The sequence below is a fragment of the Hakea prostrata genome, chromosome 7 (genome assembly GCF_041222555.1).
Source record: "Hakea prostrata isolate BN-2017 chromosome 7, UWA_Hpros_2, whole genome shotgun sequence".
Taxonomy (NCBI): domain Eukaryota; kingdom Viridiplantae; phylum Streptophyta; class Magnoliopsida; order Proteales; family Proteaceae; genus Hakea; species Hakea prostrata.
In genome coordinates, this window is record NC_142606.1 from 35,423,108 (window position 1) to 35,438,332 (window position 15,225).

The 15,225-nt window shown below is 35.9% G+C and overlaps 1 protein-coding gene across 1 annotated transcript; it reads right to left on the bottom strand.

The window, feature by feature from the left end:
- Positions 1 to 7,761: 7,761 nt before the first annotated feature.
- On the bottom strand, positions 7,762 to 13,827 carry LOC149010972 (V-type proton ATPase 16 kDa proteolipid subunit). Its single transcript, XM_089162214.1, has 3 exons — positions 13,609 to 13,827; positions 13,214 to 13,499; positions 7,762 to 7,993 (listed from the first exon to the last, which is right to left on the bottom strand). The coding sequence occupies exons 1-3, from the start codon at positions 13,685 to 13,687 to the stop codon at positions 7,861 to 7,863; spliced, it is 498 nt and encodes a 165-aa protein (XP_089018340.1). The 5' UTR covers positions 13,688 to 13,827; the 3' UTR covers positions 7,762 to 7,860.
- Positions 13,828 to 15,225: the final 1,398 nt, after the last annotated feature.

Below are 15,225 nucleotides of genomic sequence, written 5' to 3' on the forward strand. Positions count from 1 at the left end.
AGTTGCATTTGTCCATTAATACAAGATATATGCATCAGGTATATTCTTGATGTCAAAAATGCCCGATACATTCAAAACATGACAACATAGAATACCAAATTACTCAAACTTCTTATAGCATTCAATAGCAAAATTACCTGGATCACATTAACTTGATATTCCTTTTTTTATTTTTATATACCAACTACGTATTTACGCATTTTATATTCTCATTCCAATGCTTTATATGGCACATAGGTGTCCAATCATACTTAGATTGAAAGAGGTCAAAGAATTTGAGAGTGTAGACTAGTGCTACTTGGCACACAATAGATGAGTGCATATGGTTGTTCTTTGAACTCTTATTCCATCCATCAAATTGAGCTTTTAATTCATTTTCACGTTTGATTGAACAATTATTGCAAAATGATTCAACAAAAAGTCCAATATCCATATTATGCTAGTGTGTTCTTTCATGTCAACATTTAAACTTTCACTCATCATTGTATTTTCATTCCTCTTGCGAATATATACTTTATGTAACATTTCACTCATTTGTGCTTCAGTTTATAAATATGACCCAACCATGAACCATCTTTAACCACATGTTCCGTTCTATAGAAGTTTGTCCATGCAATCTCAAAGTTTATTTCATCATCATATTCATATATACACAGTTGCACATTTAATATCAATAAGTTCCTTAAATGCTTCATTGCATTTTGCATTATACATGATGCCATGTACACAAACCATGATCTGATCTAGTAAAAACTTTAGAGATCGCCTTTGACATGGTGGCATCATAAGCTGTTAAAATTGTTTTGAGTTCTTTACTTTTGTGACTTTCCAAGAAAGTATTGAATAATTGTTTGAATGAATTTGTCATCTCATAATATAAAAAAAAATGTTATTCCAAATATAATTGTTCATTTATGATAGTTAATCATAGAGAAAACACCAAAATGTCTGTTTTCATGTTATGTCAAATGTAGCAACATCACTAAAGATTGCATAATTGAATATCATGTTTGCATCAACCCAAAATATCTTTGTAATTAGCTCATCTATGTCTAAGTGAACCATATAGGTAAATGAGGGAATAAGCGTAACTTGATTTTCAAAATATTAAAGCATACACCCTATTTCACCATAACGTGATTACCCTTTACATTGTTTGATGGTTAAATAATTATAATAATCTACAATTGTATAACCAAAGTTATGACTTCCATCAGCTTGTGCGCCCATATATTGAATCGTTTTCTTAGCTTTAATTTGAGATTCATCAGCCAACTCAATTTTAAGGGTCTCATGTCTGAGATTTTTCGTGGTGACCTCATTATGTGAGTGATGTCTGAGGTGTGCAATTCGTGATTATGAGCTTCAACAAAATCACAACATTTATATTTCCCATTTCTCAAAAGCTTGATTCCCATGCAAGCTTCACATTTGGTTTTGTCTTTGCTGTAGGTTTTTTTTATTTATTATGGGTCTATCTTGCTTATCTTTTACTCTGCAACCACTTTTGGAACAAGTAAACCTCCTAGCTATTATCTTCAAGCTATCTTGTCTACTCTTGTGTGCATATAGTCTCCAAGTGTCAAACTCCACTTTACAATCATACATATTGTAGAAATGATATCATCTTCATCATAATCAAATTGCATGCCAGTCTTAGGCTTACTTTCATCAACTCTATCCATTTAGTGATCAATTTGTACACAATTATTATGGGCTCTAAAAAGGAACTATGCATCACAACATATATTATGCAATTCAATGAAAATCCATACAACGCCAATGAATCCATGTCATAGATTCACAGAAAAAATGTTCCACTTCATATTCATTATCAAGGTTTTCTATAGTTCTATCATCTTCTTTTCGTAAGGGTAAGAATATCAATGATAACCCGATTTAATCACACAAATTCACAATTATCATACAAAAAAGAATGTCTCACAACTCATCAAGGATCAATACCATGTGTTCGCTTTTAAGTTCTAGTATATAAAGAAGAAATAGAATCAAATAAATTCTCAAATCTATTGAAACAATTTAATGCCAAACCATTATTGAAAATTTCCAGTTAGGAACTAAATGACACAATCCATCTATAACTTGACAAGTAGAGATTCTTGCATTTTAATAAAGGTTGCACTAGGTTCTTTGTATGTTGAGATGGAACAACTAAAGGCTGCACTAGGTTCTTTGAATGTTGAGATGGAACAACTAAAGGGTGCACTAGAAACAATAGAGGCTAAGTACCAAAGAAAACCAAGGGTGATATTGAGAATTGAAGAAGATTTGATCGACAAGGAAATTGAGGTGCAGAGTATATTAGAGGAAAATGAGGGACTAAATATGAGATAAAACAAAATAAGCCAAGTGGAGGATGAACCAGAAATGAAGTTATAGAAGTTAAATGCAGTCGTTTCTGATATAAGATCGGATTTGGTGGACAATTAAACAATATTTCAAGAGGAGAATGCGTTACTTAAGTTTGAAACCAACAAAAGGGAAACAAAAAAGGAGAAAAATGACTAATGAAGTTGTTGCTGAGGTGGAGACAACAAAGTCATTTACCAGAAAACCAAAAGGAAAAAGAAGAAGAAGAAGAGCACAAGCGTTGTTGAGTGAGGAGCTCTAATGAATATTATTGACACAAGAATAGGGATGTAAACGGATCAAATTCGATTTGAATATGTTAATATCTGAATCCGAGTTCGATTATTAAATACATTATCTGAATTCGAATTCAGTATATGTCAGACATGCATATTTATAACTGAATTCAAACTTGTTTGGCTAATCAGATTTCAAGGTAATATATGATTCAAATTCAAAGTAATCGGATGGATAAAAATATCTAGATGTAGTTCGAATATCTGATATCCGATTAAAAAAACCATTGGTAGTTTAATGTAATTAGTCACCATTAATGAATATTAATGAAATGATAATGATGTATTCCCCAAAATTAAACTTTAATTGAATACGATTATTAGATATCTAATAGTATCTATTAGATATCTAATAAAATTTGCATATCTGAATCTGAATCCGATTATTAATCGGATCATCTGAATCCGATTATTAATCGGATCATCTGAATTCGAAGGATGCTCTTAAACAGATACGAATACAAATCGAATTCGGATTCGAATTTTCAACTATCAATTTACATCCCTACACAAAAGCAAAGTTCACAACCTCCTTCATCTAGTTTTGATGTTGATTTGTTAAATCAAAGCATATTTGCTCACAACTACTGGAGAAGAAGGTTGTTTATCACATGCTAGGGCATTCAACAACTTTTCCAAATGATTTTCTATATGTTTTTTTAGTACTCTATTTCACCACTCTTCAAAAGAGGAAATAGTGATGATAAAATTGATGATTCAATCCACTACAATGAAAGAGAATCGTAGAAGGGTAAGTCAAAGAACAACAAGGGATACACAACATAGGGTTTTTCCTCATTCGAGGAATGATTGATCGACTTTGATAATGGGTTTTGATTGTAAAGTTAGAAAATTTAAAACCCGAAGAGTAAAATAAAACTTATATTTAAGTTCATACCCCCACATTTTCAATTATGGCCATCAAATAGTAAAAGAACACGTCAAACGTTCGTAGCTCTTTCACGACAATATCCATGCAGTCACTAACAAAAATCCACTTATTGATTGAAGTTCAACAATCTTCTCATTACTTGCTTCCTACCTAACATAAATATATTAAAGATTTATTGACCCATAGTGATACGGTTTCTGTTGAGCTTGTTGCTACTCTTTGTGGTACAAAACTACTGTCACTTACTAATGATATGGGTGATGGGGAAGAAACGGACAAATCAAACCACAATGTTGACAATAACAATGGAAACAAATAAATTGTTCCCCTTCTTGATTGAACATGTTAAGAAACAAACAAATAGAAATTTTTGCAAGCAATTTATCCAATACAATGTAAACAATATCTTTTACATGCAACTTGATTGCAAATTGTATCACACACACATCCATAAACATGTCCACAAATTAACAAGTACATAACACAACATTTTTCATGTGAAAAACTTTTGCGAGGTGAAGAAGAAAAACCTCAGGACTATAGTCCACCCAACAATCCACTAATCACCAAAATTGGAAATACAAGGATCTTTTGAAGATAGAGGTATACATCAACAATCATCAAGAACAATAGTTTTTAGCGTACGCCATCAAATATTTAAACTGCAAAAATAAATAAATCAAGAAGTTTTAGATAAATCTCAACAAAATAGCATCACAAGACGTATATATTGCACTGATTTCCAGAGCTTAGATGCACGATCCAACGATTGAGGATTCAAAGTTCAAGAAGTTAAGAACCTCCAGTCGAAATTTCAACTCGATTGAACACCGAATGACCATTCGATGGACTTGATCAAAACTAGACAAAGCACACTCAAAAATTGATATTCCCTCTTTCTTCTCTAGTTTAGAATTTCTTCCTTAACAAACAAGCAATTAGTCCCTTCTTTTGACTTTTAAAGAAAAAGACTAGATTGCCCTTCGTTAAACCTTATGGCCATCCTCCCTATAGGGGAAACCCAACCCCATAATGGAATGCTCTGTTAGACTATTAGTACCCTCTAATATTAATATGCTACTACATCTAATATAAAAGTGTAGACTAATCGTCTTAAACCCATTTTAGGGTCCATCATTAGTCAAACTCAAAGCGCCTTTGTATCGGGCCGCACAATCTCCAATAACATATACCTAGCTCATGAATACCTTCATTTCACTAAGAAATCTCAATCAAGATCGGGGTATATAGCTATCAAGTTAGATTTATGCAAAGCCTATGATAAGCATGAATTGTCATTTATTAAGCATACCATGGAAAATTTTGGATTTGCTGATCAATGGATACAATGGATCATGCAATGCATAACCACAGTGGAATACCAAATCAAAGTTAATGGAGATCTGACTCAATGTATCACCCCCCCCCCCCCCCACAACGGGGAATTTGTTAGGGATGCCCTCTTAACCCATATATTTTCATTCTCTGCCAGGAAACCTTCACCCAAAGACTTATATCTAATCAAGGAATTCCTCGTCTTCTAGACATTAAGTTAGCTCCCCAGGCTCCAATGATCAATCATCTCTTCTTTGCTGATGATAGCATGTTGTTCTCCCTAGTCTCAATTGAAAATGCATCCTTAATCAATGTGCTTCTTCAGGATTACGAACTAGTATCTAGCCTACACATCAATCCTTCAAAATCAACTGTAGTTTTCAGTCATAGAACCCCGCGGATCTTCGCACTTAAATCATCTCCACCATGGATATTTGTGAAGCTCCATCCCATCGCATTTACCTTGGCTTACCCTCTTCAGTTTGGAGATTAAAAACACAAAATTTTGCTTTTATCACTGATAGGTTAAGAAGAAAGCTTTCGGGCTGGCATGAAAAACTCCTTTCCTCGGCCAGAAAAGAGATTCTTATCAAAGCAGTGGCATATGCTCTTCCAATCTATGTTATGTCATGCTTTTTTCTTCCAAATGAGATATGCAAAAAAATTGAGCAATTGATCCGCACCTTTTGGTGGAAAAATAACAATGGCCAAGGTATTCATTGGGTTAAATGGAAAACCTTATCCATGAGGAAACTTGAAAGGGGTTTGGAATTCCATGATGTTCAATGTTTTAACAAAGTCTTATTAGCAAAACAGAGTTGACGCTTACTAACTAATCCTGAATGTTTATGGGCACAAGCAATTTATGCTAAATACCTTCGTCATAAATCCATCCTTGAAGTCGAGTGCCCTGGAACTGTTCATGGGGATGGCAAAGCATTTTAGTAGGTAGAGAAATTCTAATTCGTGGTATTCTTAAGCAAGTGGGCAATGGCTTCGATGCACTTATTTATCAGGATCCATGGTTACCCATATTTCTTATCCATAAAATTATTTCCACTCCATGTGCCAATGGTCCAACAAAAAGTCAATAAATTAATTGATTGGCACTCTTTGCAATGGAACATTCATCTTCTTTTCTCCCTCTTTTCCAACACTGAAGTGGACCAAATAAAAACATTACCTATCCTCTCCTCAAACACACCTGACAAGTAGATTTGGAGTAAATCTTTAAATAGGACATTTAGTATTAAGTCTGTTTACTTCTTATATTTCTCTTTGACTGATTATCATGGCAACATTGCATCATCATCCTCAATAACTTCTCATTGGAAACAAATTTGGAACATCCCCACTTTTCCAAAAATAAAACATTTCATATGGAAAGCATCTCATGAAGCTTTGTCGGTGTGTGGTACTTTATTTCATAAAAATTGCTCTCCATCCACAATGTGCCTTGTATGTACTTCTAATAAAAAACTATATGACATGCTTTATTTTCATGTCCTTATGCAAAAGAATGCTGGCATCTATCCCCCCTTAGAATTGATACTAATGATTTTCATGGCTCTTTTATGATTGATTGGATCAATTTTATCCATACCAAGTTTCATGTTTACAAGGAGATACATATCATAGATGTTCTTTGGACACTTTGTCTTGATGTATTTGGAGTACTATGAACAAAATTATTTTTGATAGTAAAGGCATTCAATTCCACATATTATGAATTGATTATCTTCTCAGATTAATGAAATTGGTGGATGTCAACACAATAGTGTCTCTTTTGCACCGAAAAATTTCTATTTTCAAAACAACAATTAGCCTCATATTTTATTCTCTTGATATACATCAGGTTTATACAAATGGAGCATGGAACAAAACTACTTTGCAAGGAGGTCGTGGAGCTCTCTTATGGGATTCAGCTGGATGCTTTATCGCGACCCAGGCTAAGACTTACTTTAGCTCATCAGTCACTACTGTGGAGGCTGAAGCTATTAGAAATGGACTTCATTTAACTTTCAACTCTTATGTTAATAGAGTTATTTTATTCTCAGATTGTCAATCTATTATTTCTGTTTTAAATTGTAGTAATCAGCAGCACATTGACTGGGTGAGTGTGAATATTATTAGAGAAATTCAGCAGCTTGCTACAAATTTCTCTTTTGTTGAATTTAAGTTTATTAACAAATCTTCAAACTCAGCTGCTGATATTATTGCTTGTGGAGCAAATCTATTTGCTCTTTCTAGGTTTTTGTGGTTAGTCCCACCTCGCTTTATTTGTTTAAACAATATTTCTTCCAAGTTTATTACCTGGCAAATGTTAATATAACATTAGTAGTTGTTGGGCAAAAAAAAAAAAAAAAAATACTACACCTAATGTTGGTTTTTCGGTGAATTGTGCGGTCAAAAAATAATGTGCTCAGACAAATTTGTAATGGTTTACCGTCAAGCAGATTCTTTTCTTTTTTTTTAATAGAAATAAAGTATATATTACTCAGCTAATTCACCCAAACAAAGAATGTTCAGAACGTAATGCCCCCCTATTAACATTTATTTATTATTCTTTTGGTAGAAAGATAAACCACTATTATAAGAGTCCCCTTCTTAACATATGTATGTAACTAGGCTTTTTAGTTTTTTACTATGCTTTCCACTAAGAAACTTAACATTTGTGCTCATTGTCCTATCAAAAACATCCAAGCTAATATTTCAAATCTACCAACTAGAGCGACAGCGGCAAACAAACTGCAGGTACCAACAATCAGAAATGAAAACATAATTTCCCTAACCCAAAAACTAGAATAATTAGTTTCATTCGACTCCCCATATACAAGTCTTTCGGCTTGGTTTTATCACAAATGAATAATAAATCATAGATAATCTGAATCTGTAGCAGTTCTTTCCCCTCTATTAGATAATTTATAACATGAAGGGCTTCAAGATAAGCCGTTGGTTTGCAAATCTTTAATCTGCTCGAGATTGGCCGGCACGGGAGGAGAGAATGATACCCACAATAAGACCATAGAGGGCAAGTGCTTCTGCAAAAATGAGGATGAGGATCATACCAACGAAAAGCTTTGGCTGTTGAGCATTGGCCCTGAAGATTACAAGAACTAGGAGCATCAAGGTAGTGCATACTGTGCTAAATGGTGAAAAGAAGCATATAGTCCACAACAAATTTAAAAAATACGGTTTAACTGAAAGGGGCATCTAAAGATTAATCTTTAAAGCACAACAATCCAGTAATTCCCTACAATAGAATAAAATTAAAGCAAAGACGATTACTGTAGGAACTTATAATGCAAACAATAGTCCCATCTGGCAATCTGCAAAACAGAGTATAAAGCTGTACTGTAATACGAAACAGCATCCCAAAGCTAGTAGTATAGAAAAGGAAAAAATATCAATAACAAGCATGAAGCAGCAGTTCATTTGACCAAACTTATCAGAGAGACCAACTTATCAGAGAAAACCCATCTCATGTACCAGCTCAATGATTTTCGCAATAGACCAATTCACCTTGGGCCAACCCAAAAGCCTGCCGGAACCTTTGCTTTCAAGCTCACAGTTAAGGTATACACCCTGGCAGATCCATCCAATGCTAAGTCTAATAAGATACTACCAGTGATTCAGCACAGCTATTCCCATATTGGCCCCAACAACCTTGAACTAAACTTTGGTCCAAAAGGCCCATGCCCAAACTTCCTAGCAACAGCCTTCCACCCTAGAGGCACACCAACATTTATATTATCTTTCAAGGTCTACAGTACCTTCTACCAGGGGCTTCTGACCGTAATAGTATTTTGAGGATTTGGAATGCAGACCATAGAAATAGGCTGCTATGGTGGGCTGGCGTAGAAAGGAAAAGTAGAGGATGAGGAAAGAACTCAAAATCTGATTCTCAATAACAACAACAACAACAACAACAATAAGCCTTGTCCCAACTAAATGGGGTCGGCTACATGGATTCTTGCCCTCCAATCAATTCTGTTCGAGGCCATGCTAGATACAAGGCCTAAGCTATACATAACCTTTCTCACCACTTCTCCTAAGGTTATCTTAGGTCTACCCCTAGTTCTTCTAGTTCCTTCAATATGGATTATATCACTTCTCCGAACAGGAGCATTTATAGGTCTCCGTTGAATGTGTCTGTGCCACCTCAAACGACTTTCTCTAAGCTTATCACTTATGGGAGCAACTCCCAGACCAACTCTAATATGATCGTTTCTTATCTTATCCATCCTAGTTTTGCCACTCATCCATCTTAGTATCCTCATTTCTGCTACACTAAGTTTATCTATATGATTCTTTTTAACAGCCCAACACTCTACACCGTACATCACAGCTGGTCGAACAACGGTCCTATAAAATTTTCCTTTAAGCTTTAATGGAATACGCCGATCACATAAGACCCCGAATGCACCTCTCCACTTCATCCACCCTATTTTAATTCTTTGGGAAACCTCATCCTCTAAATCACCTTTTTTACTTATGATTGAACCTAGGTACCTAAAACAATCACTCTGTGGAATCTCTTTATCGTCAAGTATCACCACTTCATCATCTGCCCGATCATGACTAAAGTTACAAACTAGATATTCAGTCTTCGATCTACTAAGTTTAAAGCCTTTTGATTCCAAAGCTACTCTCCATGATTCTAATTTGGTATTAATTCCCACTTGGGTTTCATCAACCAACACAATATCATCCGCAAAAAGCATACACCAGGGGACCTCATCTTGAATGTCTTTGGTTAATTCATCCATTACCAATGTAAATAGATATGGGCTTAATAACACTTGGTTAATTCATCCATTACCTCATCTGATTCTCAATAACACTTGATTTATTTCTCAATTCATTCTATTCAATCTGAAATTACATCCCAATACCAGCTATTAAAGGGGAAAAAACACAAATCCTAGTTGGAATATGAAACTCAAAAAACAAAACACAAACCAAAGTCTCACTCACTCCTACTTAGGAAAACTAAAACAATTATTAAATGACTAAATTTAAAATGAACTAATTTACTTAATTACGTCCAACTCTTGTTGGGCCAAACCCATTGGACCAGTCCTTCTTGGGTTGGAGCAAAACCGATTGAACCAGTCTATTGATACTGCATCAACTTGTTCTTAGTAATTTCCCACAATAAACATAGACAATTACTGTAGGACCCTATAATGCAAAAAACCATCCCATGTGCCCATCTCTATAACAGAGTATAAAGCAGTACTGAAGTATCAAACAGCTTTCCAAAGCAAGTAGTATGAGAAGATAAAAAGATAAATAAGATGCATGAAGAGGCAGTTCATACAGAAAGAGATGCGAACAACATTATCATGATGTATGATCAAACTTATCTCATGCAATCTCAGTTTTCTGAGGGACCAAGATCCTAGTCGAGACCAAGATCTCAAACCATGGTCCCAAGCTGGGTAATCTACACTTCCCAACTAAACAGAATTTAAGCGACTCAACCAGCGCCAATCATAATACCTAGTTTTTCTCTGACTGTGTTTAGCTCCTCTTTTCTTACAGATATTGACTCCTGAAGCATTGCAGCTAATTTTTATGTAACCCTCTCGGTGGACAACAGTCAGCAGGACTTCTAGAACACTCCACTAGAAAACTCCAGCAGTTAATTCAAATAGGATTGCTCTTCTTCAGTATATAACAACTCCAAACCCGTTGAACTCATTTCCAGTTCTCAACACCATAAGATCCGCAACAGAATAAGATACATAGAATGTAATCAGATAATAAGACATCTAATACATAACCTCCATGAGGCATATGAGTTATGACCACTACACCTATCAATTTGGTTTTAAAAAAAAAAATTATAGCTGGGCCAATAGACGCTCTACTAATACGGAACATACAAAAACCATAATATAAGAAAAGATAAAAGCAAAACAAAATTTCTAAATAAGGAAAAGTACTATTGTCACAATGGTCTATTATTTTCCCAAATATCACATAATATCTATCCTGCCATGTGGCAGATGATGTGGCATTCCAACTGTTGGATAAAAAAAAAACATGGTCAAGATTAGTCACTTATCAAATTTTAAAATCTAATTTGCTTTGTTCTTTGTATGTCCATGCATGTCTACCTGCAACAACAGCATCAGAGTATGCACGTTTCCAACTCTACACAAGAAGAGATGGTTAACATATCATTAATATCTGTCAAGTGTCAAGCGATTTCTGGATATGCTGTATTCCACGCTTTTTTTGGAAAAATATCATTCAAATAATATGGGACTAAACAACAATTTTGTACACAAATGCATAAGCCTGCAAATTTAAGTCATATAACTGTTAGTCACCACAGGATTCCATCCTTATTCAACGCCGAACCATCTCAGTGCAGTTGCATAGACTTCGATAAATAAATTGAAGCGGTCAAAATAACTGTAACATCAATGACACAAGCTTACTGTTGATGAAGTCTCAACAGTACCTACCTAAACCTACCCTATTTTGGCCTTGGGTGCTGGTTCTGATCAATATCTTGGTTTTATTACCCCTATCCCTACTTAGGCTACATCACTCTAAGGCCAAGTCAAAACGGAGGAAAGATGTATAGACGAGGCAGAAAAGGAATTAAAAAAGATATGTAGATGAGGAAGAAAAGGAATTAAGCAGTTCTTGGAGGTTCACTACCATCGAAGTGATATTTTTGCTTCACAATTTAAATTTCTAAAGTTCAGCTCAAATTTGTTTCCATTGAAATTGCATATTTGTTTCATCAGAACTTCAAATATAATTTACCTGGATATAGGTAATGCTAAAGTCAACCTTGAACCAGACACAAGCTGGAGACCAGTTGCACCCCAGGACCAATACAACTAGGATGACATAAACTGAGTATGACTGAAGCATGTATTGCTCCACTTCATTCTTCCCCCCCCCCCCCCATATAAAAAGAAAATGTGCTAGACCATCACAGTGTTTGGAATCTAAACCAAAGCCATCTCAACTGTTGAAACAAGTTTCTCAGAACAAATGATTGCAAGCATATGATTGAAACTCCATTAATCAAGTACTTATTTTAGTACAACTATCATTGCCTAATCTTTACCAAATAAAAGGCCTCAAAAAATAGAAACCAAACAAAAATCAAAACTGAATTCAACTAAAAGAAAGAAAAACTGAAATAGAAACTACAAAAGCTAAGCTTACTTTCTAAGTCTAAAACTAGAAACACAATAACTTGCTAAAACTGAAAACTAAAACTAAACTAATAGCAACTCATATTAGAATATTCCACTAAAATCCAGCAGCTGATCTTCACACCAACTACCTACGACAGCACCCAAATCACTGTTTGCATGTACAGTATAGAAGGTTACATTTACGTACGTTTAAGATGTCAAATTTCTGCCCAGTCCCACCTCTTCTTCAAGCTGGGACTCCCTTATGAGAATGCTACCTTAAACCAAAAATAATTGCCACCAGGCTTCCTCTCACAGCAGCCGCATCCTGCAGCCATGCTGGGTCTACATCAATAGTCTCACTTCAAACAAAATTGCTCTACCAAAATGATACATATCATGAAAAAAGAAAAATGTCTCTGAGTTGGCTAACCATGTCCTAAAAATGATCAGACAGCATGTTCCTCAAGTTCATTCTAATCATTTGCCTGTTTCTTACTCATTTGACAATTAAGATTTCACACTGGCCTCTAAACCACATTCAGGAAAATATTTTTCCAGGAGCAGAAAAGAAGAAAAGGACCATACTAATGATTTATGTTTCTTCAGTCAAAAAAATTAGGCCATCTCAGTGAGAATTTTAGTATGAACAAATAACTAAAACACAACGACAAATCAGCAAAAGAGAATCAAGAATTGGAATTTGGAATCAGCCATAATAAAAATGACAGGTCCATTCTTTCTCCTAAAGGAAAAACTACCACTAAAAATAAATAAGAAATTTTAACCAGTGCACGTTCATCAACCCTAGAACCAAAGGAATGGACACAGCAAACCAACTTGGCAATTTCAGTTTTCACATCATCTTCCAGTCAGAATAAGGCAATCACCATTCCCAGACTGCTAAGAGCTAATTTAGTAGTGCTTCATTCACCCAAGGTTCCCACTTTTTAACAAAAACATACATCAGATAAAAATACAGCCCACAGGCAGCAGACAAAGCATATAGACAAGTTAATTATGTAATCACTCCGCGAAATTAGGCAATAACTACCAATTTACACAGATCGCATATCAATCAATGACACACATAAAACAACATCCAAAGATTGTACCATAACTAATCAACCTATTAGAGCAAAAGGAATAACCTGACTCCAGCGTCACCAACAATCCCGATTGCCATCCCAGCAGAAAGTCCAGCAAGACCACAAGCCAGACCAGAAGACAAGTGAGCATACCCATCAAACAGATAGTAGGACTTCGCCTTGGGGTTAATTCCTGTACTGATAATAACAGCAATAATCAAACCATAAATTCCCAAAACTCCAGCCATAACAACTGGAACGATCGACTTCATAACGAGCTCAGGCCTCATGACACCCATAGATGCAACACCGACACCACTCTTCGCAGTACCATATGCAGCACCCATGCCTGAAACGAAAGTGATCAAAATTAAAACCCAAAATCCCAAAATGGACAGAGGAAAAACCCCAAACCCCATATACCGAAGGATCATGAAAAGTTGAAGAAAGACAATTACAAGAGAAGACAAGAGCTGCAGCGGCTCCGAGGAAGCCGAAGAAGGGAGCAGTTTCATCTCCGCTGAAAGTTGAAGACATTTTTGCAGAGATCTAACGAAACCGCAAAACAAATTCCGGAAATCGAATTTTGCTTCACCTCTTCCCCTCTGGTTTTGGATTTTGGTGTCCTGATTTATGAAGAAAAGGGAAAAGAAATATAGATCGGAACGATGGAGACTGATAGGGCCAACAAGAAGATTCGCATATGGAGAAAAATTGGTCTCGAATTTACAACATTACCCTTCCCTTTAATTATAAACTTGGTGGTTCCGTACTTCCGTGTAACCCTCAAATTTCTGATTTCTGTTCCCTGTCAAGTGCTAGATAATCTACATAAACATTGCTAAGCCCTTGGCAAACAAAAAAAATCATTGATAAGCTTATTTACATAATCAAAAATCATAGATTCAAAATTACACATTGATGCGTCCAAAATCTGCTCAACCCTTAGATCTCCTTAGAATGACCTACAAAACAAAAGCGTTAGATGTGGCCCGACCGCTGGGGTCGGGAGTCCACCTCTGAAGGCTAAGTCAGTCGATGAACTTAATCACAAACGGCTCTGCTAGAAGCATAGAGCTAAGGAATGAATAACTGGAATACGATCTAGATCGTAAGCATATGAGTGTTTATGTCCAAATGTGTGTGTATGGATCTGGGTCCTCTTCTACCTTGCAGGTAGGTGAGGTTTATATATAGTGTACATTTGAATCTTCTTCGTTGGATGTATTTGAGCCTTTTTCGGATAGTCGTTGGATCCTAACAATTAGATCCGTTGAGCGATAGACTTCTACTAGTTTGAACTAGTAGAGGACTCCTAGGATCATCTCATGGTTATTTGATGATTATCCCTTCAATAGCGATAAGTGACAGCTGCCAAGTTGTGTATGCCATTATTAAGGTAATTAACCTAATCCATAAGTCGGATTAGGGCGTGCTTGTGGCTGATTTAGTTTTCTTCCTCAACAAGCTATCTCCTGGACCCGGCTCGCTCGGAAGCGAGTCGATTCCTTTCGTCCCGACAGGAGTCGAAGGTCAAACCAAGTATGAACCAAGTTCGATCATATTTTCTCCACATCATGAGCCCCCAAAACCAAGCGTTCGGTCGATCCCAAGGGCTTGGTTTTTAACTGGGTTCTTCGTCAAGCAATAGTCTTTGCATATTCCATTAAATGTCATGTCACATTTAATGCGGTGGTCACTTTTTTCCTCGAGCGTTGTGAGGGCAATGCCACGCATCCTTTTGCAGTCGAACTATCGTTGCTCACGTAACCCAAGTGACGGTTTCTGAACGTCTGTTTTGGATTTGTGAGTTCAAACTTTCAAACCTTCTTCAAATCTCGATCGTCGATGCTGAATAAATCTTGATCGTTCACGTCCTCGAACACTCGTGCGGGTGCTTAAAAGCGGTTCGTTGTCTTCGTAGGTTTCATTCTTCTTGTCTGGAATTTTGAAACCTCGTCGTCTCCTTCGCACCTTCTCGTTCTCGAGCTTTTTGCCTCATTGAATCAGTAAGTTTACTGATCCCTTTGCAAAGTTTAACTTTCTGTCTCCAGGTTTTTCTTTTCATACCGTAA